This window comes from Gadus morhua, chromosome 18, assembly GCF_902167405.1.
Source record: "Gadus morhua chromosome 18, gadMor3.0, whole genome shotgun sequence".
In the NCBI taxonomy this organism is placed as follows: Eukaryota; Metazoa; Chordata; class Actinopteri; order Gadiformes; family Gadidae; genus Gadus; species Gadus morhua.
The window spans coordinates 3,464,996-3,489,735 of NC_044065.1; the positions used below are offsets into that span (position 1 = coordinate 3,464,996).

General features: G+C 45.1%; 1 protein-coding gene across 3 annotated transcripts in view; it reads right to left on the bottom strand.

Moving 5' to 3' along the window:
- Positions 1-24,740, bottom strand: part of chst15 (carbohydrate sulfotransferase 15) — a 34,940-nt gene that overhangs the window by 6,910 nt on the left and 3,290 nt on the right. The window contains exons 1-4 of one of the 3 annotated variants that reach the window (XR_003973841.1): positions 19,406-19,545; positions 8,714-9,255; positions 5,862-6,198; positions 1,220-1,375 (exon numbers count right to left, since the gene is read on the bottom strand). Coding sequence is in view for 2 of the 3 variants with exons in the window: in XM_030340210.1 (XP_030196070.1) it covers positions 1,220-1,375; positions 5,862-6,198; positions 8,714-9,255; positions 19,406-19,481 (1,111 nt within the window). In the remaining variant the exon portion in view is untranslated. Of the gene's footprint in view, positions 1-1,219; positions 1,376-5,861; positions 6,199-8,713; positions 9,256-19,405; positions 19,546-24,740 lie in introns of those variants that run through there. The other 2 variants (XM_030340210.1, XM_030340212.1) reach the window with 2 other exon arrangements.

Genomic DNA, 24,740 nt, shown 5'->3' on the forward strand with positions numbered 1-24,740 from the left:
GGGGTGGCAAATGGAATCACAGGTGGGGTCCAGTAGAAGGAAATTGAGATGGATGGAATATTAATCATGGAGGACGGACGGTTTGAGCAGTGACGCATTGCATTAGATCTAGACTCATTTCATTTGGTGTGTTTCTGTTTCAGACTAAAACCCAACCAGAAAACGTCTTGTTTCAGATGGAAAGTGACGGGGTGGTTGAAACACATAGTACAAGTCGTGCTGTGGAATTATCCATTTTATGTAGTTGAATTGCCCTCTATAGGTTACCTGCCCAAGCATGCCGGTACTTTTGGGTTACCAGGCAACGTCAACAAACATTCCGACTGCGCCCCCTGTCTCAGATGTACATAGTGGGAGTACGTTGTGTAAGAGATTGCTAAAGCCTGAAAGGCAATATAGCCCTGTCCTCAAAGTATCTACCAAAGTTATTTTTATTTTGCTAGTGGGCAGGGTGTCGTTCGAACAAGGGTGCTTGGTTTGGAGTGTCCAAGTGACCCTTTGGAACCCATAGGCCAGTAAGTCGTGACGAACTTGGAACAATTCAAAACAATTCAAAACAAGCACATCTATTTCTCAAATGTGTTAGTAGACACACAGCCACAATGTCAGCACGACCTTAAATGACCTTTTATTAATAATAATTGACCACACACTCCGCGACCCTCTTTTGGGTCGCGACCCATCAGTTGAGAAACACTGAACTCCATATATTCTGCTGCTAGAGTAACAGCATCCGATATGTGGGTGTCCCGGTTATCCCTGCAACGTCTCATCAGCCACTCCGTGTTCTGGCAAGTTAATGTTTCTATCAAGAATGAACCCCGACCCCAGAGATACTAAAACAGCATGGGGGGAGGGGTGTCTGTGTGTGGGCATATGTCAGTGATTCAGCAAGCCGAGAGTTTCTTAGGTCAATATTACAACCAATTCATTTTCTGTCGATTGACAAGACATATTTTCCATTTTTGTTTCATCAGAAGTGCTTGCCCTCCCCGTTTCAAATGTCTTAACATGTCACCATTCTAAATACCATACTGATCAACCTTCTGAAAAATATATAACGGTAACGGTAACAAATCCTAAAAAATAAATAAAAAACATCCCCAAAATAAAAATAAAATAATATTTTCAACTTTTTTATCGCAACCTCTGCCAATTGCAAATCGCCTTCTATTAAATTCTATTACACGTTTGAATTAGATTCATAGTTCAGCCCTACCTATAATGATGTGGCGCTCGGGGTAGGGAAGGTCCCGGGCTCGGCTGGCGTTGGCCGACAGCTGGTCCTGGATCTGGAAGGCGGACAGATCAAACAGGTCCAGGTAATCCTCCACTGGGAAGCGGTCGTGGACGCCATCTTTCAGACGGACAATACCTGAGGGAGGGCGGGAGATAAAGACATCAACGCTACAGTGGATACACTACGGAAACATACAGGGCTAGCACTCATTGATACCTATCACCAGGAGTGAAGTATGTCGTTAGTTGTATATATTATGCGTATTAATGTATAATTCGGATTATTAGTATTATTAGTGTACCTATCTTAACCTTGTTCAACATTTAAGTATTTTACTTAAATCAGTATTTTTATTATAATCATTTTTTGAATAATAGGAGGACTCATTGAGGGGGTCTCAATGATTCCTCATTAACGATGACCTTGAGTTAACACCAGCTCTTCTTGATGAGGAACTGAAATCTGCTGCAAGTCACTTTCAGTCTCCCTCCTTACCCCAAAAGACCAATCAACTCACAAAGTGGCGCGACCTTGCAGAGCAGAGTGTTTGGCATCGCTGTGCCTTTTCACATTACAGGAGCAACACTCCCAGAGTCTTCAAAAGCGCTCCCAGATCGGCGGCAAATGCTTTTTTTATTCAATCCTCCAATTAAGGAGCGGTGGCAGGCATGCGCTGGCCACGCTGAACGGGCTGTGGACGGATGTGTTTATGTCCACGCCGGTGTCGCCTACAGCTCTAATTACAGCTGACCAGGCAGCTTTGGGCCGAGGGTCTCTGGTCCATTGTGGGGCTTCAGAAGAGTCCCCCTCTGCTCTGTGTTACGAGCCTGAGCTCAGACGGCCATTAGTTCCACATGGCGCTTTGATGGAGCTGCAGTAAACAACTCTGTGATTCACCTCTCCACGAACGCCCTGGCACAATGACTCTGGGCGCGTTGCTGTCGCACTGTTGCTACGCAGTCGTTTGTTTGTCTTTGTTGTCGGGTTGATTTTGCGCAGGGTTTAGGCATGGGTTAAAGATAAAATATATTACAATCTTGTTTTCTAATATTAAAGAGTTCAAGATGGGAAAAAACTGCTGGCAGAAATACCGGACACCCACCGTGAGGTAATAAAGTAAATATACGCAGTGCCGTGGGAAATCAAACACAATAAAATGTCTGGGAACACTTGAGATCATTAGAAGGAGATAGAAAAAGAAAAAAAGACAGAGAGGAAAGGAAAGGCCAGGGAGTGTATAATAACAGAAAGGTCACATACTGTGGAGCTGATAAACAAGCATGAACCAGGGTAAAAGTGCTAGACTGTATATTAATATTGTGGTTATATCACTCATATAAGACCTAATGTAATTTCTAAATAATAAATAATAATAATAATAAATACGTTTGATTACATTCCTTTTGTTGACTGTACAGACGCATCAACATTCAAATCAGTACTGACCCATAAGTTGTCGTTAAAATTTAGTTGGAATCGCTCTGCTATTCAACAAGTGCTTTAATTAAGTCCTATTTTGAGATGGTTCTCTTAAGTTAATAACTTAAGTTATTCTATCTTTGGGGACTTTCATTCTGCCTCATTCCAAAGCAGTTGTGCTATTTTTACTTCCCTTTTTAATAAAAGGTTGGAATCAATACACTCACATACTTCTGAAAATGTCACTCAATTTTCACTCCCATTTTACCAAACAGATTTGAGCTTTTAGGTTATTGGTTCCTGCCGGAGCTTCTACTGTGAATGAACTTTAGGAATGATAATAAAAGCAGTGTTGATAAGCGATGCTCTTGAGACCATCAGACCAGCATCTCTTCACCTGAAAGTTAGTACATGTGTTAAATCGAATGAATAAAAGTACATGGCCTTGACTAACTCCAGTTATGCCAAAACCATGCTAATCCTGGGTGTTGACTACTCCTTAAGTGAAGGTTATTCTAAGACATTCATTATGTATGATTTGCTGCCTTCTAGACACGAGAGTAGCACTTAGAAAAGTAATCGATATCCACGTAGATGCATTAGTCGGCACTCTGAACTTACATTATCTGGGGTGTGGTGAACAACTCGTGGATCAACGTTTGACAGATCAATGAACAACAAATAACATGAAATATTGTCTGACCTTCCTTTTGATGTCTAGTGTGTGTTTCTTTGATTTAGTAACACTTCTACTGTGACTTGAGAGGGACTTTGACTTTGGGTAAGACCATTCTTTCAGCTCAAAAATAGCTAACGAGTGCCAACGGATCCCGGCCTCCAGCAACTTGATAGGCCTAAAAGAAACATGAAGCAAAAGAAAGAGAATCCACGATTTCAGCTGCGCTTCCAGCTGATCTGATCTGTGGCACTATGTCCTCCCTGGCTCTCGTGGAACGGGGTCCTCCTCGTAAGCTTGACTCTCTGAACCATCTGTGCTCCGATCCACGCGCTCTCTCTAACATCACAGCTGCACACAGAGAGACGGGAACATGCGAGCATCCTCACAATCACACTCTCTACAAGGAGGCTGGCTTGGCATGGGAGTAAAGCCATGCTATCAAAGTAAATGTGTGTGTGCGGGTGTGTGGGCACATGCGTGTGTGTGTGTGTGTGTGTCTGTTTCCAAGTGTGCTAGATGTGTGCGTGCATGTGCAAGTTTGGACCTGCTTGTGGGTGTGTGCGGCCATATGATTGTGGACTGGTTTGTTTGTGTGTGAGCGTGTTTGAATGTAGATCGTTTTTTTTGTGTAGATTCAGTGTGCGTGTGTGGACCTGTTGGTTTGTGTGTGCGTGTGTGTGCACATGCCTGCATGCATGTCTGAGCGTGGACCTCTTGGTTTGAGTGTGTGTGTGTGTGTGTGTGCGTGCGTGTGTGCGTGCGCGCGCCCGTGCGCGCGCCAAGTGTGTGCGTGCAGCTGCGTTGTGTGACTCCCCGTGCAGTTTGGGGGGTTTATCTCTGAGCTTGGCGACTGACAAATAAGCACGAGTTTAAACTCCATCAGGCCAACTTGGGGGGGTTGATATTGGCAGCCGGCTGAATCGCTCTGATAGCGCTCGCTTGAAACACGCCAGTGATTTCCAGGTGGTAATAAAGAACCGTTCGCAAACCAGCCCATCTTCCAAGCCCAATCTTTTAACGGCCTCACAAGATACACAAATCCTATCACGCCATGTCCATTAAAACCGCCAGTGCATCCTTTCATCTCCCGCTCTGTAAAAAATCGATTTCATACCGATTTACATGAAATAGTTTTTTGAGTCAGAATGCTGAAATTCAGCCAGTCACCGCACAGAAATTGCACGGATCCACTGAAAAACAGGAAACTGCAGTGCATGCATGCACATGTGTGGAGTCAATGTGGTTGGGGATTCAACGTACGCCCCAAAAGGCATCAAAGGGGCGCCTAGGACTGGCATCTGCCGGTTTCTAAGGGGCTTTCATCCACGCACCGACTGTCTGTGTCACCGATTACGGTAAAACACTGCAGCCAGAGCATCCCTCTACCCGCGTGCGCCCAACGATGTATAGTGCGCTAATGAGTGCCGTCCCCACACGTAGCCAAACTTCCTGAGTGCCAATGCGGGAAACGACATCGCCAGGGGAGCTCTATTGATGTACTCCTGGTGGTAGCCACAAAGCTAAGAAGATTATCACTCAAAATGGAGAATGGAAGCGCTATTCATCTTAGCAAATAAAAACCCATTAGCTTAATAAAAAAACTGCCGTTATCCATCTTCTTAATATATATTAAATTCAACGCAGCTGATGATGAATGGCTGCAATGAACGCTTATTTTATATGGTGGTTATTTTTCGATTCCTCACGTGAACGTGTTGTACGTGAAGTTGCCGGGACGTACTGAGAGTTGTAAAGACTGAGGGCAGAAAGGAGCGGAAGACATGAACATTTCCAAACTAAACTTTGTTTAGAAAGTGTTGCATTAACGCACCTCTGATTGACAGGCCAGATGGATTCATAGAACCGATCAGTGAAGAGATGCCTTAAATGATCGGTCCAAATGGCTCAAAATAGATATTCTCACAGAGCATTTGACTCACTAATACCTGATGGATAGCTATGTCATTTATAAGATATTGCTAAGACAGTCAAATTATTATAGCTCTTAGACACAGTATGATTTCCTGGTGATCACTAATATCTGTTAGATCACTTCTTTAACGTGTTTTGAGTCTTCAGCAAGGGAACAATAACTTTATAGGTAAAATGAGAGAACCTGCCCTGGTGAGAGAACCTTATCTTTGAGGCAGAACAAAACAATGTGCTCTGTCACACACTGGTCATACGCAACCTTCGATTTTCTGAAACCAATTTTCAATACATCAGCTTCGGTTCTTCAAATATTTTGTGACACCGTGACTCCGACCTTCAGTTTGATCCCATAAATATTTAGAAACATTGATATATACAACACGATAGGCAGTCGTTAAACAATAAAACTATTTTTTAAATGTTGGGCCATACGGCACCTAAGTCAGCCAATGAGGGCAAAGGGGCGGTGACCCGGGCCACTCAAGCCACACCCCTTTTCTGAGGGATGCCAGCAGAGCACCAATCAGTAGGCCTGTCCCGTTACCTACGGATGTCCCACCTGAAGGAACCCCCCTGTTCCCAGACACTCACCAAACCGTTTGCGAGTCCACCAATGCGGCTCCTTGCTGATGCCAAAGCGGACGTCGGGGTGCATCTTCAGGCGGTCGTACAGGTCCGTGGTGCCACACTTGGGCTGACCGATGATGTAGAAGTACGGCAGGCAGCGCGTGCGGTACAATTTACCGTCCCAGTGAAACAAGTGTTCCCGGAAAGAGTTCCTCAAGAACTTGAGCAGCGTGCGGAAGCGCTTCGAGAACTCGTACTTGTTGTTCCCATAAGGGTCCGATGTGATGTTCCCCGTGTATTCCTCGTACCAGCACGGGTTCTTGAGGCCGGGCAGGAACTTGCGTGGGATCACGGAAAACATCTGCGAAGAACAAACAAAACGGATCATTAACCCAACACAGATTTGTAGAGTCAACTCTTTCGGTTTCCCGGACCAAAGGCTTGACCCTAAGGAAGCCCGAGTCATGAATACTGCTTTATAATGATTACACCATTAAAACGCTATTTATGTCCAGATGTATTGACTCACTGAGTGGGGGGGATACACACACACACACACACACACACACACACACACACACACACACACACACACACACACACACTGCTGTATCATGTCTCAATCCTCTGTGGTTAAGGTTATACACCGATGACACAGCCCACATTCCCATTTCCCTCACATTTCAAGCTGCTATTTCCAGTGGATTCTACACCGCAATGCTTCGCAGTAGACGATGACTCACTGGCTGACGAACAGACGGAGCACGAGGGAGAAGACGGTTGCAACAGCATCCCTTGCAGTCATGTGGTATTGATTATCCCCCACAGCCACAGCCAACCGCCTCTGCATTTATGTGTTCAATAAGAAATAAGGTGTTGCACATAGTACCCGGCACACGCTCACTAAACCCCCGCCTGGGGTGACGATGGATCCACATGGACAAGCAACAGGGCTCTGAATGTAGGAACGGTTCAGAAGATTCAGCCGTAGACTCGGTTTGGGAGGCAGTTCGCCTCCCTGGCCTAATTGTATCTCTGCATTAATGAAAATAGAAAAGGCAATGAATGGATAATTGCGAAACAGTGCAGCTCCATTGAAGCTGGCAAGGACGAGCTGTAGGTTGGAGTATTGATTTGAGTCACCCCTCCCAGGCTTGGAGGCGACTGTCCAGGGCCAGGGCCTCTAACGCCCTTTCGTTCTCTTGGCTGTGGGTGGCTTTTTGTTGCCAACTAACTGATGCGTGCTACTTTTGCATCACGCATTAACTTCCAGTTCCAGTTACAAGCAAGCAGCACAATCTCCTGTGCTGCACACACCTAGGTGGCTTTACTGGGCTCCTTTGATGACCAGTTGTTGTTGAGTAATCCGGTATATTGTAGAGTATGAGCAATAGCGCGTGCAAAGTCGGTGTTCCATGCTGCCATGTCAGATCTGGATTTTGTGTTGTGATGGCTGTTTAACCTGTCTGCATCGATTGTTCAGTGCACCACATGGATGCAGCCTCGCCCAGCCCCAAAGTCAGGCCCGGGTGTGGCCTACCGTGACCTGCCATCAACCACAAACAGACCCCACTAACTTTAGTAGGGTCTGTGGCTGCCTGTTTGTTTTTAACTAATCATGTGAATAAAGTTTGTATGAAGGGAACATGCTTCCTGTGATGATTTGAAGAAGTCGCTGGTTAATAAATCATGGTCAGCCTTATGTGGCTAACTTTGGACTGGATTGTATCAAAATAATTAGCTATTTAGTTGATGTTTTGCATAGATTAGCTACATAGTTCCACCTGACCCCCTGTGCATGTCGCGTAACGATTTTGTGCTACGTTAGCAGTTCACTGAACAACCTGGCCTGTTTAGACATTAATTATTGTGGTCGACTATGATGTTTTAGGAGCCTATTTAATGATTAATATTTCCACATGAAGAATCACAAGGACTGCAATTCAGCTAGAGAAGAAAAGCAGTGGAAGAGATATAACGGAGGACTTCCTGGTAAACGCTAAATACCCGTGATAGCTAGATATATTAAGAAGTGACGTTTGACAGGTGTTACTTGCATTTATTATGTGCTTCCCATACTTGATGAAGATGGTAACCTTGACATCTCACATTGCACCTCCTTTGTATTCACTACATCTTGCTACCATGTCACAAAGCATCTCTCGGCAGACAACACAACCACACTCCTGATCGGCTTCGGCAAATGGGAAATTTGGGCGTACAAAGTAGAGTACTACTTTTAGGTTATGTAGAGATTCACTCTTCGGTTGCCTGGAAATGTTGGTTGACAATCTGCCGTTCACTTTAATGGTACCTTTCATAACAACATGTCAACTAACCCAACACTCTTTAATCACACTCAGAAGTCGACTCGAAGGATGCAGTGATGATCCTGGTCACTTCAGACAGTGCATTGGATCATTGATGTTGTTGTCCGAGAGAGGGATAAGCTTCTCGGGGCACTTGTATATCACGCCATTGTTTGTGGTGCATTTCATATACATCTTCGCTCATTCAAATGCTCTTAGACAACGATGCCGCTAACTTAAATCCATCTATTTATATTTGAGAGCATCTCATCTCATCTTCCGATAAAAAGCTTTGCGTTGTTGACTCAACTTGCCGTGAAATACGTTTTTATGCTCCGGATTTTTGGGTTTGAATCTTCCGCAACGTTTAGTTTGGTTGCAGCAAGACACAAACTGGTATACTTTGTACTCGTCAATTAGATTTGTAGCGAAGCGTCAAATGGGGAACAAAGTTATTTTTCCCTCAGGTTTGGTTTGTACTTTATGTGTGAAAACATTACTGAAAACATTTTTAACCAACAGTTTTAACCCATCCTAACGTGAACCGTCGCGTCTCGCTTCACTTACGTGCGGCTCGCTGCTGACCAGGGCCTTGCGCTCAGGGAGCCGCCTGCTGCTCTGGAACGCCACCCTGGCCACGATGGACTTCACCACCAGCCGCACGTGGGCCAGGTCCCTGCTGGCGGACAGGTTGAAGTCCAAGGCCGCCGGGCTGGCCGGGCTCACCGGGCTGGCCGGGCTCGCCGGGCTCACCGGGCTCACCGGGCTGGCCGGGCTCGCCGGGCTCACCGGGCTGCCGAAGCGGTACGGCGGCGGTGTGAGCAGGAGGCCCTTCCGGTCGGCCAGCAGCATGTAGGAGGCGGTGACCAGGAAGGTGACGGTAAGGAAGCACATGAAGCTGCACACCTTCAGCCTGTTGAGGAAGCCCAGCGCGCTGCGGTGCCACGCCGCCACGTCCCCGCGCCGCACCTCCAGGACGCCGAAGAGGCCCCCGGGGGAAGCGTCCGTGTGCAGCAGCAGCACAGGCCCCTGGCCGTAGTCATCGGACGGGGCGGCGGTCAGCAGGCTGTACTTGTAGTCCATCGGAGTCATGGCTGCGGGCCGCTCGCCTGTGGGGGCACATGGTTTCGCAATGTCAAATTCAAAGCCAAGTGAACTTTATTTACTTTGTGTAATTACACAGAGGATCGAAATTGTTTGTTTTCCAGTACTCCAAACGCACAACATGTGACGTAATAGTGCACAAAGACCAGAAAAAATAAACACAACATAAAAGGACGGACAGTGGGCACATACATAATACAGAATATTCACAGCGTGCCAGAGTGTAGTTCATTTTGAGGTATATTATTTCGGTGCAACAATAAAAAACAAATAAAGTCAAGTACAGAATAGCAGCATGGTTGTCCATGTGTATGTAAACATGCATGTTCTAGCTCATACGCCTTGTTACCCCACATTAAAGCTGCACTATGTATGTTCTGCCAGTATCGACCTCTAGTGATTTGGGGTTGGACGTTATTTATGTGGGTTTATTCTTGATTTTTGAAAAAATTCAAGAAAGTTTCTGTGATGAGCATATCATTCAGTGCATGGACACAGCCATGTCACTTGCAGTCGCTGTTCAGCCTTGAACTCGTGGACACACGGTGTGCGTGCTTTACTTTCGGAGCTTCAACGTTTCAGAGGTGCGCTACACCGGCCGTACATCATTTCTGTCATTTATCGACTACTCTTGTGTGCAACACATTTCTTATTCTTCCTTTGTTTTCATACAGTCTGTGATTGAGCGGTTCCACTCACTAAAATACATCAAATGTTCCCTCTCTCCCTTGCTCCCCCTCTGGGAAAAACGTTGACATTTTTTTCAAAATGATATAAAATACAACAGCATAGCTCTTTGCTGTGTTACGTCTTATTTTGTATCTATGCTTTCCACATTGTACTGCTTACTGTGAGTTGTACAATAGGTAGTCTCACATATCAGACTTCAGATTAATAATTGAAAGAGCTTAATTCGCCATTTCGAACAAAAACTCTGCCAGCACCAGTAAGTGTAAACCTTTTCAAATCAACAACGTGAAGACCGGCCACTGAAGCACACTTATTAAAACCCCCTTCTGAAAGCTTCTTCCAAAACAGAGACAAGGTGAGTTCTGCTATAGCTTGATAGGCCGGTTGGATCCCAAATTATGCACGAGGTCAAACTACCAACACTTTTACACACAGCGCCAACGCTGGAACACACCGAGTTAATCTTTGAGGTTGCCCCCTCCGCTCAGAAAAAGATAGCCGTTTCCCGCCTGACTAGGGCGGAATTCATTATGCATACAGATTGACTTCTTCTGGCCCCTCCGGTTCTCATCGTTGATAAGGACCACCTCCACCCTGCTTCACCAGCCCGGAAGCCCGGTGCGGTGGTGCGCGGTCACAATATGGATGGTTTGATAAGGGAAGATCGCCGGGGGGCAGGGGGGGCAGGGACTGGGGGTACAGATGTACGCCAGCCCAGCCTGCATCTCCAGGCTCCAGAGGACAGATAGGGATAAGGGGGGAAACAGGTGAGGAGCGAAGGATGGATTGCGCCCTGTTTATCGCCCAATGGCATCCCTCGTACACTCGCAATGTCACAGGGGTACGCAGACACACCCGCATTAAAGAGAGAGGTAAACACCCCTTATTTGCAGGAGAACTTCGCCCCACTAGTCAGACCCCACTAGTCAGGATTTCGCGTTGTTGCGATTTGCAACTTCAACGCAACATTAACCAATCCCCGCAAATTCAGGGCGGTTTCGCAATTTTAACCAACCACCGCAACTTTCCCGCAAATTTGACCAATCATTGGCGTCATCTTGAACTGACGTCGACAAACTACCTTCCGCCTTACTCCCGTGTTTACTTTCAAGCGATTCAAGCATTCATGCAGCATGTGCGCGTCCAACATTTCCCACTTGCCTACCAAAATAACTGCAAAAGATCGGAAAAAGATCATTGATAAGCATTTTGCCACCGCAAAACATAACTACAGAGCTGCCAAACTGCAGGCAGGACGTCAGACGACGAGGCAGATCACTATGACACAGGCTGTGGCATCCAAGTAAATTGCCAGCGCGGAAAGAATCAAGAATCAATTATTCATAGGACCATTTCTCAGTGTTAATGAATGTTTTTTTCAGTCATAGCTTAATATTTACCAAATTCCTCAGGGAAAATTGCAGTAATAACTTAATATTTAACGTCAGGAAAATCACAACTTTCACTTCCTCTCGCACTGTAATCGCAACAAAAACCAAAAAAACACTTTCATCGCAACTTTTTGGAAAAGCTCACGCAACATCAGGCATTTTAGGCCGCAACAATCTCAAAAAAGGCCTGCGAAATCCTGGAGGGACTGACTAGTTAAACGAAATATAATATCAAAACAGTTGTGGCTTTTGTAAAGGTTTTATAAAAACGGGGCACTTGGGGGGTTCCACAGGAGAAGGGACGAGGGGAGTTGTATCACACCTGCTCGAGCTAAGGTACGCAGTGGATAGAGTAATACCACTCTTTGGAAGAGCGTTGGTAGACCACAGTAGCAGACTTCTGCTATATTAAACAGAATTTCCCTCGTTGGACAACTCATCAAAAATATCGCAGAAATGTTCCCCCCGAAACTGTTTCCGACTGAAAAACATCATCTAGGGGTTTACTCAACCTTTAAAGTAAAGACAACCTTTTATGAGATATGAAGTCTGGAAGATAGGGAGAGACGTGTTGTGAGAGAGTTTGGTTTATCCTTAATGCTTTGGTCTTAAAGGACGGCGTTGGACAGGAGAGCTTTGAGTTTAAATGTAGGTTTCTTCTACATGCCTGCATTTGGAACACAAAGCAAGCTGAGGGAAGGTGTTGTTCTATATATTAATATCATACTGTACAACTGTGATGCGGTGAGTCATAACTTGCGCACACACACACGCACACGCGCGCGTTAACACATTAACATTATGCGCACAAGCACACATTGAGCGCGCTCCAGGAGGTTTGAATGGTAAGCAGGGCTGATACACTTAGAACACCACACACACACGCATTAACAGACATACACAAACCGACACGCACACAGCTCTACTCTGTCTAACAGCATAGGCAGGAGGGGGTTACGGGGCAAACACGTCGCTGACCCCCAGCAGTCGGGCACCAAGGTAATGAGGAGCCCCCCACGGTGAGGGCCCCGAGCTTCCAATACATCAAAAAGCTCAAGTCTGCCTGAGAGAGAGAGAGAGAGAGAGAGAGAGAGAGAGAGAGAGAGAGAGAGAGAAAGAGAGATATGCTGTTTTGAATGGACTCTGCAAGTGGCTGTCTTTTTCTTTTTGATTATAAATGAACCGGTCCTTTCTCCTAATTATTTTTATGGAAGTCATGGGGGAAGGCCAAATGATTTTGAATATAGACGGTAGCTAGTTAAATAGAAATATAAAGTTACTTTGCTTATTGCACAAATGAAGCATTGCTTAACACACTGGTGGGAGAATAAATGACTCGGTGGAGCTTTTGGACTTGGGACTTTTTTGGGGGGTTATTGGTTTTTAGGAGGTGGGAATGCAGAAATTTAAATGAAAGCGCCGTCGAAGGGCCCATCGACGGTGGGTGTTCTACGCAGAAGTGTTATACTGCCTCAAGCTCTCATACTGCATAATGTGGTTTGGTTACAGCAAAGCTGAGCTGTTCTCTATAGGAATCTAAGACAATATTTTCATCCAGTCATTTTCACACTCATCTTTCAAGCTTCTCAAGCCGAGGGGAGCGAAGTGGCTGCCCACCGCACACGCCGCTCTGCCCACCGCACACGCCGCTCTGCCCGGTTTCCTTCCGGAGCGTTGAGTGTTTGTACTTGAAAGCTCAAACGCTGGCCCAGGCATCCCAGCAGGTATCGACTGAACTCCTGGGTGTCCTTCGTCATCTCAGAAGTCAATGACCTGCGCTGCCCCGAGGTCGTGTGACATTTACTGGGACGCAGCGAGGATAATGAAAAAAAGACGGAAGACGAAGAGCAACCAACAAAACGAATGAAGTCACAGCAAACAGAAAAAGAGGATTGAATCTTCTGATATCTCGGGTGTGAAGCATTTTTTTTTGTTAACCTTTATTTAAACCAGGTTGGCCTCATTGACATTCAACACCTCTTTCACAAGAGAGGCCAAGATGGCAGCATCAGAATAATATTATAAAGCTGCGTTGTTATTGAAGCAAAAGCTGATCCATACAGAATTATTTCAAGCTCGCCTGTGAGATGGACCTCCTCTTCTTGGTTCGTTATTTCTGCTAGATTTCACGTTACCATAAAATTTCGGCTCATTTCCATCTATTGCACTCCTCCCCATCCATGGAGGAGTTCTGTTCTGTGTTCCTTCTCAAGCTCTCTGTACCCCCAAAAAAGCAGTATTTTGGGGTACAGTCCTTGCCATTAAGGGGGCTTAAGGCCGGTTTATAGTCCTCCGTAAAGTGCTGTACGTAGACAATGAGAGCAAAATGAAGCCTTTTTTGCGACTATAGCTGTGATTATGGGCTGCCCTTGTACTCTAGTCTACTCAATCGATCAACCTGGCTGAGATGGTTTAAGCTGACAGATTTCCGTATATTTTCATTTCACAGTGTTTTGTTCACGGCTCATTAGAGAAACATTCACACGTCGCGTCTCTCTCTCCTGTCAGTCAAAATGTGTGTTGGACTAAAGAAAGCAATCAGGCAGCTTGTGTAACGCCTTCCGCTCTAGTCTGCTGCTTCCTGTCCATCTCAGCACTGCCAGTGCTCACGAAAAATCCAAATGGCCAGCCGCTAATTGGCAACTCTCTCGTTTCTCTTCCATTCCGATTCCTCGCCGACATTTTGTCCTCTCTTAAAGACGTGTCGATGCAACATCATCATGTCGTTTGTGTCAGACACAGAACAACTTCTTTCTGCACTAGACGGGGGCATAGCAAGTACCAATACAATCTATTCCCTGAGACAAGCAAGTTCCCCAAAAGGGCCTGTCCATCATACTGACTGAGGCAGCACAGACTGCGAAAATAAAAACAAGTAATAATAAATAGAAAACTACGAGCTGAATGAATGTGGAGGCATTTTCAGTGACCTTCCTTCGGTGCCCTGGAAGCATCAATATTGATTTATTTGATATGATTATTTCCTACAAAAGTTCTTGCTTGTATTCTGCATTTAATAGGTTTGTGACAAAGTAGACGCAGCTATATCATTAAAGTAATATGGTCACAGATAATCCCTACTGATGAGTTCTGCATAAATAAAAAGCTTTTTCTTGGATGGGAACCGCAGCAAGCGCACTACTTCAGATATGCTATCACTTCTTGACAACACTCTGCCCAACAGGAATAGTTAACAATTTCCCCAGGGCCTCAGCTCTTTCTTGTATATATTCCACATTAAACAATGATATGAGATGCTGGAAATGGCATTTGTTTTTAATAAAAAGGCACAGCACAACATTCATTGAAATTCAGGAATATAACTATGAATTAGTTTCGACTTTTTCCCCTACAGAGAATACTTAAAATATCCCTAAATTCTTACAGACCCTGCAGTGTTGTGGTAATCATGAAAACATTGCTGCTGGGCTTTAGAACTAACCAAATTACAAATACAGTAAAGATTTATACTTATCTTAAATTTAAATTAACCAAATTAAAGTAACGGCAAAACAGCATGGTTTTTATAGTGGATCTCTAATACCAGTATAGTTTATTGCAGTGTAACTTAGTGTTGTTTTACCTCGCGTGCCTAAACCTGCAACCAACATCGTATAGAGTAAAGGTTATCAGTGACTGAGCTGGGCCGAAAGGCTCAATGACGGATGGCTCTGTCGCTACAAATCAATACTCTGAAGAAGCCCTAAATCCATATTGCTAGGAACCCAATGCACGGGTTAATCACACCGGGGGCCGTTGCGTCCGGGGCACAGTACCCGGGGGGGGGGGGGGGGGGGGGGCTAAGAAACTTCGTTGCATATTGAGATAAATGTTCCGTTGTAAATAAACGACTGCATATAATTTACAAGAGCTGATTTGAAATCCAAATCAGTTGGTTTGTGGACGCCCAAAGCTGGGTTTGGGCTCGGGCGCCGTGGCTCTCGTAGCAGAAAGCTACGAAAGTGGCAGAAAGTGGCACGCAAGTCGGGCTGCAGAAATTTAAATGAAAGCACCGTCGCAGGGACCCCGACCGTGGGTGTTCTACGCAGAAGTGAAATACGGCCTCAAGCTCTCATACTGCATAATGTGGTTTGGTTACAGCAAAGCTGAGCAGTTTTCTATAGGAATCGAAGACTTTATCTCCGGAGGTAGGGTCGTTCTTCTGGCTATTGAAGGGCTCGCTGATTGTATCCCGTTCCTCCTGAGCTGATGGTTGCTGACATTGTGTGTGCGTGTGTGTGTTTCGGTGTGTGTGCGATTGGCTGAATGTGAGGCATTCATTATTAATCGCTGTGGCCTCAGTAGTAAGAGCACTGCTCTATGCATATTAGTCCACTGTTATTAACATTGACAAGCTGTCATCCACTCCCATTAATACAAACGGGAGGTTCCACTTGGCTGCATAGCCGTGTTGACACCACCCTATAACAATGTGAGTTGCACTGCGCAAGGGAATCATAAAAAGGAATCACTTAATAGTGGAGTGAAATAATGGACTGAGGAGACTTTGAAAAATAAAAAAAGGGATAACCCAGTCTGTCACAAAGTTGTTTTTCAGCGACCCAGTGGAAATGTACTGTTGAAAACTCTCCTGACACACTGAACAAATCTTTCCAAAGAAAGCACTCTAGTTATACGGCCCTGTGGGCCACTGAGTGCTAATCTATCACAACATATCACAGCAAACACAACAGAAGAAGGGTTCCAGATTCATCAGGTAAGACAGTGGGCCCTGTACAGTACAAGTCCAAGCTGACTTGGCCAATGATGTGTTGCGCCTGTGAAACCTCAATTTCTTCTGTACTCGGATATTCCGATACAGTCCCTGTTTGGAAGGAGCAGCTCATCTGCACTTCCTCTGCATGTTTTGGACATTTCCAATGAATAAAATGGGTGGCCTGTTGAACTGAAATCTAAAGAACACAGGAAGTATGACCGGGGAAGCAGGGACAGAAGTAAAGCCATGCCTCACAACCTTTGACTTTAGACGGACAACCAGATGGTTGTCCGGTCCTTGGCGTATCACGGCATATATCCCGTGGTTTATATGCAAATATAAATATGTAAATAGTAAACAATTTATAAACAAACGTGTACAGTGCTCGTTGGAAAGCGTTTACAACTGATGGAATGCCTGAAGGGCCACTATTTACAGGATCCATGTAATTTGAAAGAACGATCATACTACATATTTTCATCAAAAAATATGCTGATCCCATGTTATTTTCAATCATCTGTTTCATTTTTTCTATCATTGCCAAGGACATAAGGACATTTATACTTTCTTTAACGTTTCCCACAAGGACCGGAGGGACCACCTCGGAGCACAGACTTGTCGGTGTCACCACCGTGTCAGCACAGAGCAGGCAGGGGCGGAGGGGAGAAAAATGCTTTTCCGCAAGGCCACTCACAGTAATTAAAGTTCAGCGCGGGGCCACCGGAACAGGGGGACACAGCCGTGGGACGTTCCCAGTACCCTGTGACCGCCCAGCGAGCGCTGGATCAGGCAGCTGTGGCGACGACAGGACTGAACACAAGGGAATGTTCCCAAAACCGCCACCCAGTCCTCTACCCCCCCCCCCCCCCCACCCACCCCCCTACCCAGCCACCCCCAGCCATCTTACAATGGGGCCGTCTAATTAAAAATAAACAGATCCTAACTCAATAACCGCCCTCGCTTGTGGAAACACATCCTGGAGGGTGAAAAACCTGATAAGACGATAACCGTCGAGGCGTAAAATGAAAGCTCTACGGCGGGGTGAGTGGAGCGGGAAAAAACACAACGCAACAAACAAGCGACGGGAAATGGGGTCGCAGCAGCCGCGAGTTTATTAATCGATATTTATAGAAGGAAGGGGCCTTATCAGCCATCGGATGTCCCTGCTTTAGCCTCGTAGCCCCCTGCTCCTTGCACCACCCCGTCCTGTCTCCGGAACCATCCACCCCCCCCTCTTTGGGGTCCCGGGGCCATGTCCAATGATGTAAATCATGCTCTTGTAACACCAGCATGACGGAGAAGATCGATATTCACTCTGGTTCAAGGTACTCTCGTTCTTCATCTTTCCAGAAGGACGCCCCCACCCTCTCCCCCACCCAGCACTGTAACCCCCCCGCCCCCCCCATACACTTCCCATGTCCCCCCTGACCTCATCTCCAGGAGAGCCCAACACCGCCTCAGGCTGGAATGGGGTCAGACCCAAAGACGCGCCGGTCTTTGGGTCGGGACCTAGCCTGGCTATTGCCAGGCCAAGAAGATCAATCGTAGATTGCACGTTGATCTGGGGAGGCTGCCGGCATTCACTTCAGCACAAGAGGCGTGACCAACGGGCCTAGTTCAAATGACTCGAAGCAATTTGCTGCGTGCCGTCGCTTCCCTGTCGTCATTGTCGTCAAACCGGCCAAAAAACGCGCCTGGGGTGAAGCCAGCTTGGTGGAAGCCAGCTCGGTGGAAGGATTGGCTCCTTCAAAAGCGTATTGGAAGCAGAAAGAAATGTATTTCCCCGCTCCAGACCCCCCTTCTGAAGGGCGAATTCAAATTGGCGGCAGAATGGGCTGGGGGTACTCAGTCTAGGTCTGACCGGGACAGTTTAATCTGCCATTAGCGCGTGGCAGGGAGCCGGTGATGACCTGGATTCATAAGGAGCCCCTGAGCGAGGGGAGGGGGGGGGGGGGGGGGCTATACGTTCAGCACTCGACCCACCATATATTTTATTCATTATTGTAATTTCTTTGGCAGCCTCGGGCTTAGGTGAACAGAGCTGCTAATAAGGGGATCATAAAATGAATTGGCAATATCAATTATTGATTGGTTATAGTGGTGTGTAGGTTGTGAAGGTTGTCGGAATAAACTGGATTCTGAACGAGGAGCCGCTGGCCTTTATGAGAAGAAGGGGCTTTAGATTAAAAATGTTTATTCAAATTTAAAACTCATTTTTCTAATATGTATGCAATCTCCTATATCCTTTGCTCATTGCTTTGTTCTTTTACAAACTCATTAGATGAACAAATGGCTGCCAGGCTTAATAGCAGATTTCATTATTTTATTTTAGGCAAATTCGTATTCTATGCAGCACTGAGTAAGAAATACTGAATCACATGTAGACAAAAATGCAAGCCTGGATACTCAAATCTGAATTAAATCCAAAAGTTCAAGAGTGTATAAAGAAATGCAACAAAAAATCATGGTGAAAGGTCAAAAGAATCGTCCTTAAATCTGTCCGTCAAAAAAAATAAATAAAAAAGACTGATTGAAGATAGGTGAGGAATATTTTTTTGCCAAGATAGAAGCATCTCTAATACAATTAATAATTGAGGAGCTCTTCAGTGAATGAAGGAGTGAGTTTGAGGGACATATGCGAAAAATGGCTATAAATCATTCAGTGGGAGAAGACTTGTCTATAAACCAATCCCAAACTTATACACAACTATTATCCCAGAAACTAGTGCACCAGCGAATATGTTTTGTAGAAATGACTTGGTTTTATATTTGCATATTGTTGTTTTTATCCCAAAAAAAAAGAAATGCATAAATGACCAAATAAATACATTGATTAATAAATAAATAAAAGGAAAGCGAAACAAAACCCTTTTCTTTTTGCTCCTGAAACACGCTTTGACTGAATACGTATAGAGCTACAGCTTAATGGCCTGAGGGCTATTAAATCCCCCCACTCTAGGGTAGTGAAGCAGGGGATGAGTGGGTGGTGGTGAGTGACTTCACTTCCATCAGGCGAGTGGGAGGATCGGGCCTTCCTGAAATTAGTGAAGTGTGTGCCAATCAGTCCCTCACACCCCGAAGCGCGATCAAGAGTGCCAGAAATGTGGGCTGCCACCCACAAGATGAACTCTAACCCAACCACATCCTGCACCATTTGCTGGTAAAATATCTGCTATCTACAACGAGGGAAAAACCACAAACAAGTTCTTCCACGATGCATGGAAACTTGGATGGAAATGGTGTAAAAACAAATTCATCTACCTTTTCGTTAGCCTCAAAGATCGCAGACTACCTCAAATGTGGGCGAAAATGTGGGTTTCACTCTCTCTGGCTTCATCGGAACAAGGAAATACTTACCGTTGAAGGTGAAACAAAAAAAAAACATGCCTGGAGACAGGTTTTCAAGTTTCAGCAAAGGTTTCAAATAAACCATGTAGACTTGCCATGTTAAATATGCTTCCTGCAATCCTCGTTAGAAAGCCCCATCTTTACACTTGCAGAAGAGTTCCTCTTTGGTACAGTATCCCTTCGCCGAAACAGGAAACACAGACATGTCTGTGTTTCCGGTCCAGACTCTGTGCCACCTCAACCCCAGATGCTCTGCAAGTATCATAGTGCCTGATCCCAGATCCCCTTTTCCTTTACCCGACCTGACAATCGGCCTCCTATGATCCTGAGTCGGCCAGGCGGCCCACAGAGTTTGGCCCAGCAGCAGGTAATTAATCCAGAGGGAATGTTTACTGTTAGCACAGGAATGTGTGTGAACCCTCAGTGCACTATAAATGGCTCCGGCTGCAACCAAATCACAGGAAAACGTGGTGGATTACTAGCCATAAAGATGGAACGGAAATAAAGCCGTTTCAGAATTAATGGTTGTCCCAGAGCGGATGTAGCTTTCCGAATGCCGTTTTATTTGAGCCATACCTCATATAGTCCGCCTCTGAACATGTTTTGGCCAAACAAACACAGATTCGCCGTCTTTCAGACACCTCTTTGAACACTGCTATGTACTTAGGGGTCACAATGCATTTCAAGTGCTTGGGCCGTTGAGGGCAAGCCTTACACAATATGACTGAACTGAGGTTTTTTTTGTACGAGCATGTAACGTCCTGCCACCGACCACAGACCAGAAAACAAACATTCCAAAAAAGGGAATTATTTTTACAAAGGAATTAAAGATGAATCAAATTCAGCGTGGATTCATTGCCCCTTGAAGCAATAAAGCATAAATTGGATCGTTTTCAACCTCAAAGGCAAAAGTATACAGCTGCCACCATTAAAAAAACCTAACCCTTAATAAATAATGTACAAGGAAAAAAAATCAGTTGCTCTTGATGATTAATTCTTAAGTAAAATTGAAAAAGTCGCTAAACCTTTTCACATTCATTCTAAAATCACTTAGCTATGCAGTTGTTTTATATATGCCTTTAGTGTTGACACGATAGGCAACACATGATGCTCAGAGAGCCTGTCATCACATGCAGTGGCCTGCTAAGAATAGAAACACCCACCTACGCAGTGGCTCGTATGGTGGAGCTGTTCCATTCGCTCACACAATACTGCTGGGAATGGGAATACTACAGACTGCAGGCTGGTACCGGTGGGTTGCTGGGAGAGTCAATAGGTTTGGAATGCAGCCATGCCAGCATGCCAACGTCCTTACTGTACCGACTGCGATATATTGTGGTTTCTCTTTCTTCTGACAAATGTACTTATTTTAAGTCACTTTTGGATAAAAGCGTCTAAATGCGTCTGTGATTAAGATCTAAATGCCCCTAAATGTAAATGTGACTGTAAATGCGACTGAAAGGCAAACATATTTGTTCAGCAAATACAGTTTAAAAACAATGCATAAAAAAAAAGAAATGCATATGAAACACAAATTCTGCAACAAACTGTCACATTTTCCATGTCCCTCAACATGTTCTCAAGCTGGAAAATTTACCCATACTTCTACTGGTCTCTGTTCGCACTCCGGACGGCGACATTTGTCTTACTTTTCCCAAATCGTAATCTTTAATGTCTGATTCAAACCGATTTGAAGTTCTAATTACAATTTTCTTTTCCAGCATCTTCCAAACTTAAAATAATTGCTCCCACGATTGACATTGTGGGAATCTCAGGGGGTTTCAACAATTACCCATTTAATTAATAATTAAAATGATTTAAGGAACTTCATTGAAGGTTAAAGCTTGAATTAAATAGTTTAAACGATCTGACCGTAATAAAGAAGATTTATATCATATTTATTCGGTTTTCAGTGTCTCAATCTCTTACTTTTAAACATTGTAATTTGAGTGTGCATTTGAGCCTGAAACGTATTTACTTGAACCTTTCCTATTCAGCCTGCTTTGGTGGTCGTTTATTGCAAAGACAATTGTCGCAATGTTCGGGTTAGACGCGACCTAGGTGCCACACTCAGGTTTAACCGGTGCAGTTTGATTGCGCTATGCACAAGAGGTGTGCACTCTCACCCGGCCCCAGACCCCAATCAGTCTCGGAATCAGGACTCGGGCCAGGTGAGGCTGCTTGAACCAACCATCATTGACACACACAAAAGAGCGAGAGCCAGAGAGACACTAGGGGAAGGACTTATCCAGACTGCTGCCTTTGCTTAGGGTGTAAAGGCTAATGTTGTCAGAGACACTGAGCTGCAGTGACACTCAATCGGGAACCCAAATGAATGAGAATAACATATGTAGAGAATATGCTTCTCTGAGCTGCCCACTGAGGGGAAGTGAACGACAGCAGCAATTTGAGGCATGCCAACCCTCTCTGCTAAACTGAATCCAACAGCGACCTTTCACCCCTCGATGAATACAAGACCGATCAGCAAGTGTGTGCCAGTAGTTTATGGATCTGAGAGAATATTAACATGCAAACGTTTGCCCTTATCAAGAGGGGAGCACGGTGACTTGTCAGTTATTTTGAAGAGAAAGAAAAAGCCGCTGCAAGTTAGTCCGCTGTGATGGAACCCGGCTTTCCCGGAACGCACTGCGGAAGGAGTAATGGGGAGAGGAATACTTCTCTGCCTCTCCCGGTGATGTACAACGCCGGGGTTTCCCCCTCTGGTTGGTGCTGAGGTCCATTAGGGTGACATCTGGAAGACTCATCCTAGAGCCCTGAAGAGCTACACCACCGCCACTGTGTTTCTGCTAACCTAAGGTATTACAGCGCAGTAAAAGAGAGCCAGGCCATGGACCGGTGTTTAGGAATGACAGGATGTAAAAACCTTTTTTTAAGGGGGGAGGGGGATGAATATGTTCCTTTCATAGTATATCAAAAAAATATATGAATTAGACTGCAGTCAGTTGTTTAGAATGATATAGCAAGGGATCCTGACTCAAATCTTTCTTTTGCCCTAACGTTCGTGATGTGACCATTCCCGTCTATTCTTGTCCCTCTGTACTTTGTAGATGACTATTGATGATGACATAAAATCTAATTGAGTGTTTAGTACTACAACGGAATGGCCCCGGAGTAGTCTCACAAATCAGCCTTTAAGATAACATCACTAATGGCCACAAAGTGACCATTAGTGATGTGAAGAGGAAGCAAATGGGGGCATTAATTGTTCACTTCACTAAGCCAGAACCGTCGAATAAGATCAGAAAATTGGATTGCCTTACAGCAATACGATGAAGCCATTAAGAAGAGGCAACATTTAGGCTATTCCTACAATCCGACTGTAACCCTCTGTAGACACTCAAACCTTGTGCAAAATGGTTTTCATGAAGAGGAAATTTCGCCGTCGTATCGTTGAGTAGCAGAACGAGAAACTACTTTATCAGAGCCTTTAGTGGAGACAGAAAACGGTCTGCCACCCTCGCACCGCAATATAAATCCATCAGCTCTCAAGAAGGTGTTGTCAACCATAATGGAATACATGACTAAGTACAGATGGCGGGCCGATAAAAATCCACCTTATTTTGTTATGCGCCGTTAGGACGAGCAGTGACCTGTAGCTTGGCAGGAGATTCACTGCCTCAACCTCACCAGAATTCCCGCTCAGCAGTTGCTTGTCAAAGCCTGTCCTTGATTGCTTTCTTACAACTACACTGGATAATCTCACGGTTGTCAATCGGCACCTCTTTGGTAGAGGCAAAAAAAAAAAAAAAAGGTATTTGAGTCATTCACAAGAATAGCTTGCTGGGCCGTCCACAGCCCTCATCAGAATGCATGATGCAATTTGGTTGGATGAGTCCTTCCGTCCATTCCTTTCTGATAAGCAATCACAGCAGTCAAAGTAGCCCACTCCTACACTGCATTTGCTGCTGCAGCCGAACGCCCCGTACAGAGTGCTGGGTGTCTAGCGTACATGACGCAGCACCCTGTAACGACAGCCTATGAAAGATTTATGCAACAGAAAGGTTCACCGGTGACAGGTTTGACGTTGAAAGCAGGATGTTGAAGAAACACTGACACGTATTAATGGATGCAGGGATAGCCAAGCACATCATCTAACAGACCACATCTAAAGGAGTATTACAAAGGGAAGAAGAGCATTTGGACAGTACCACTGACTTACTTGCCATGCTTATGCAAACATCATGCTCTCTCAGTGCGAGTGTCTGCACTGACTGTATAAGTTCTGGGCTGTGCTTTGCTTTGGTTTGATTTTTTAAACTGAGTTTGAAAACCAGGCTCAGGACACCTCAACTGAGGCTAAGATGAGATCATTCAGTTGGAATTCTTAGTGAGATTTTGACTCGATTGACTCTCAATAACTTGTCTAAAGTAGTGGTCTAAAGGCGAACGCAAACTTTTGCATCAGAGTGTCACTTTGAGTGTCGCAGTGGATCTCTACGCTACAGGCGTATCCGGAAATGTAACTGATTTAACTTGTCCGCAATGCATCGAGACCCACTGCGGCTATTCAACAAAGAAGAAGAATACAACCTATTGACCTAGTAGACAACCTTTTTATGTGCTAGCTTGTACAAGTTAGTGCTCGGTCACAATAAAAATAGTTCGATGGGAATTGCAAAGCTACGTTTCCCAGGTTTGTGAGAAATCAACGCCCTAAGGTAAGGGGGTCATCGACCTCAAAGTATCGACGCTGGCCCAGAAAGGCCAAAACCCTGCATTTCTGACGGCTCCAGCGTCTGTGATTAAGATAGCAGCACAGAGGCTCATGGGACCTGTGCTTGGCTGCTGGCCTTAGCCTTGCCCCTTTCTTGTGCACACTTCCAGACCAAACTGTTGTGGAAAAACAAATGAGGTGACATGCAGCCCTGGAATTTGGCAGCCTCGCTTCAGGAAATAGTGGTTTGCAGCACGAGGGTAATCAGAGCTGTTTTTGGGTTGTTTTGTTGTCAGATACTAAGGAACTATAACCCTTCGGGGAAAAACATGAATCTGTTTTTGTAAAACGTTAAAGTATAGGCCAGACGTGTTTCCTAAGCATTCCGGGTGGTAATAAGGGTACTTAAACCCGTTGTTGGGGGTCATCCTCAAATGACAGGTCTGTATTGTTTGGTGAAGTTGGGATTTGAGACGTATCTCCACAGTGTAATATCAAGGAGACTCTAAATGAACCACAGCTAAACACACCACAAGAAAATATCCATTTGATGTGTGTGTCGTGCAAGGAGGGACGGGGTTGAGTAATGCATCGCAAGCAACACAAAGACTGCCCTCTAAAAATACGCACAACTGAAAGGGAAACAACACCAGCTAATTCCTGCGCTGA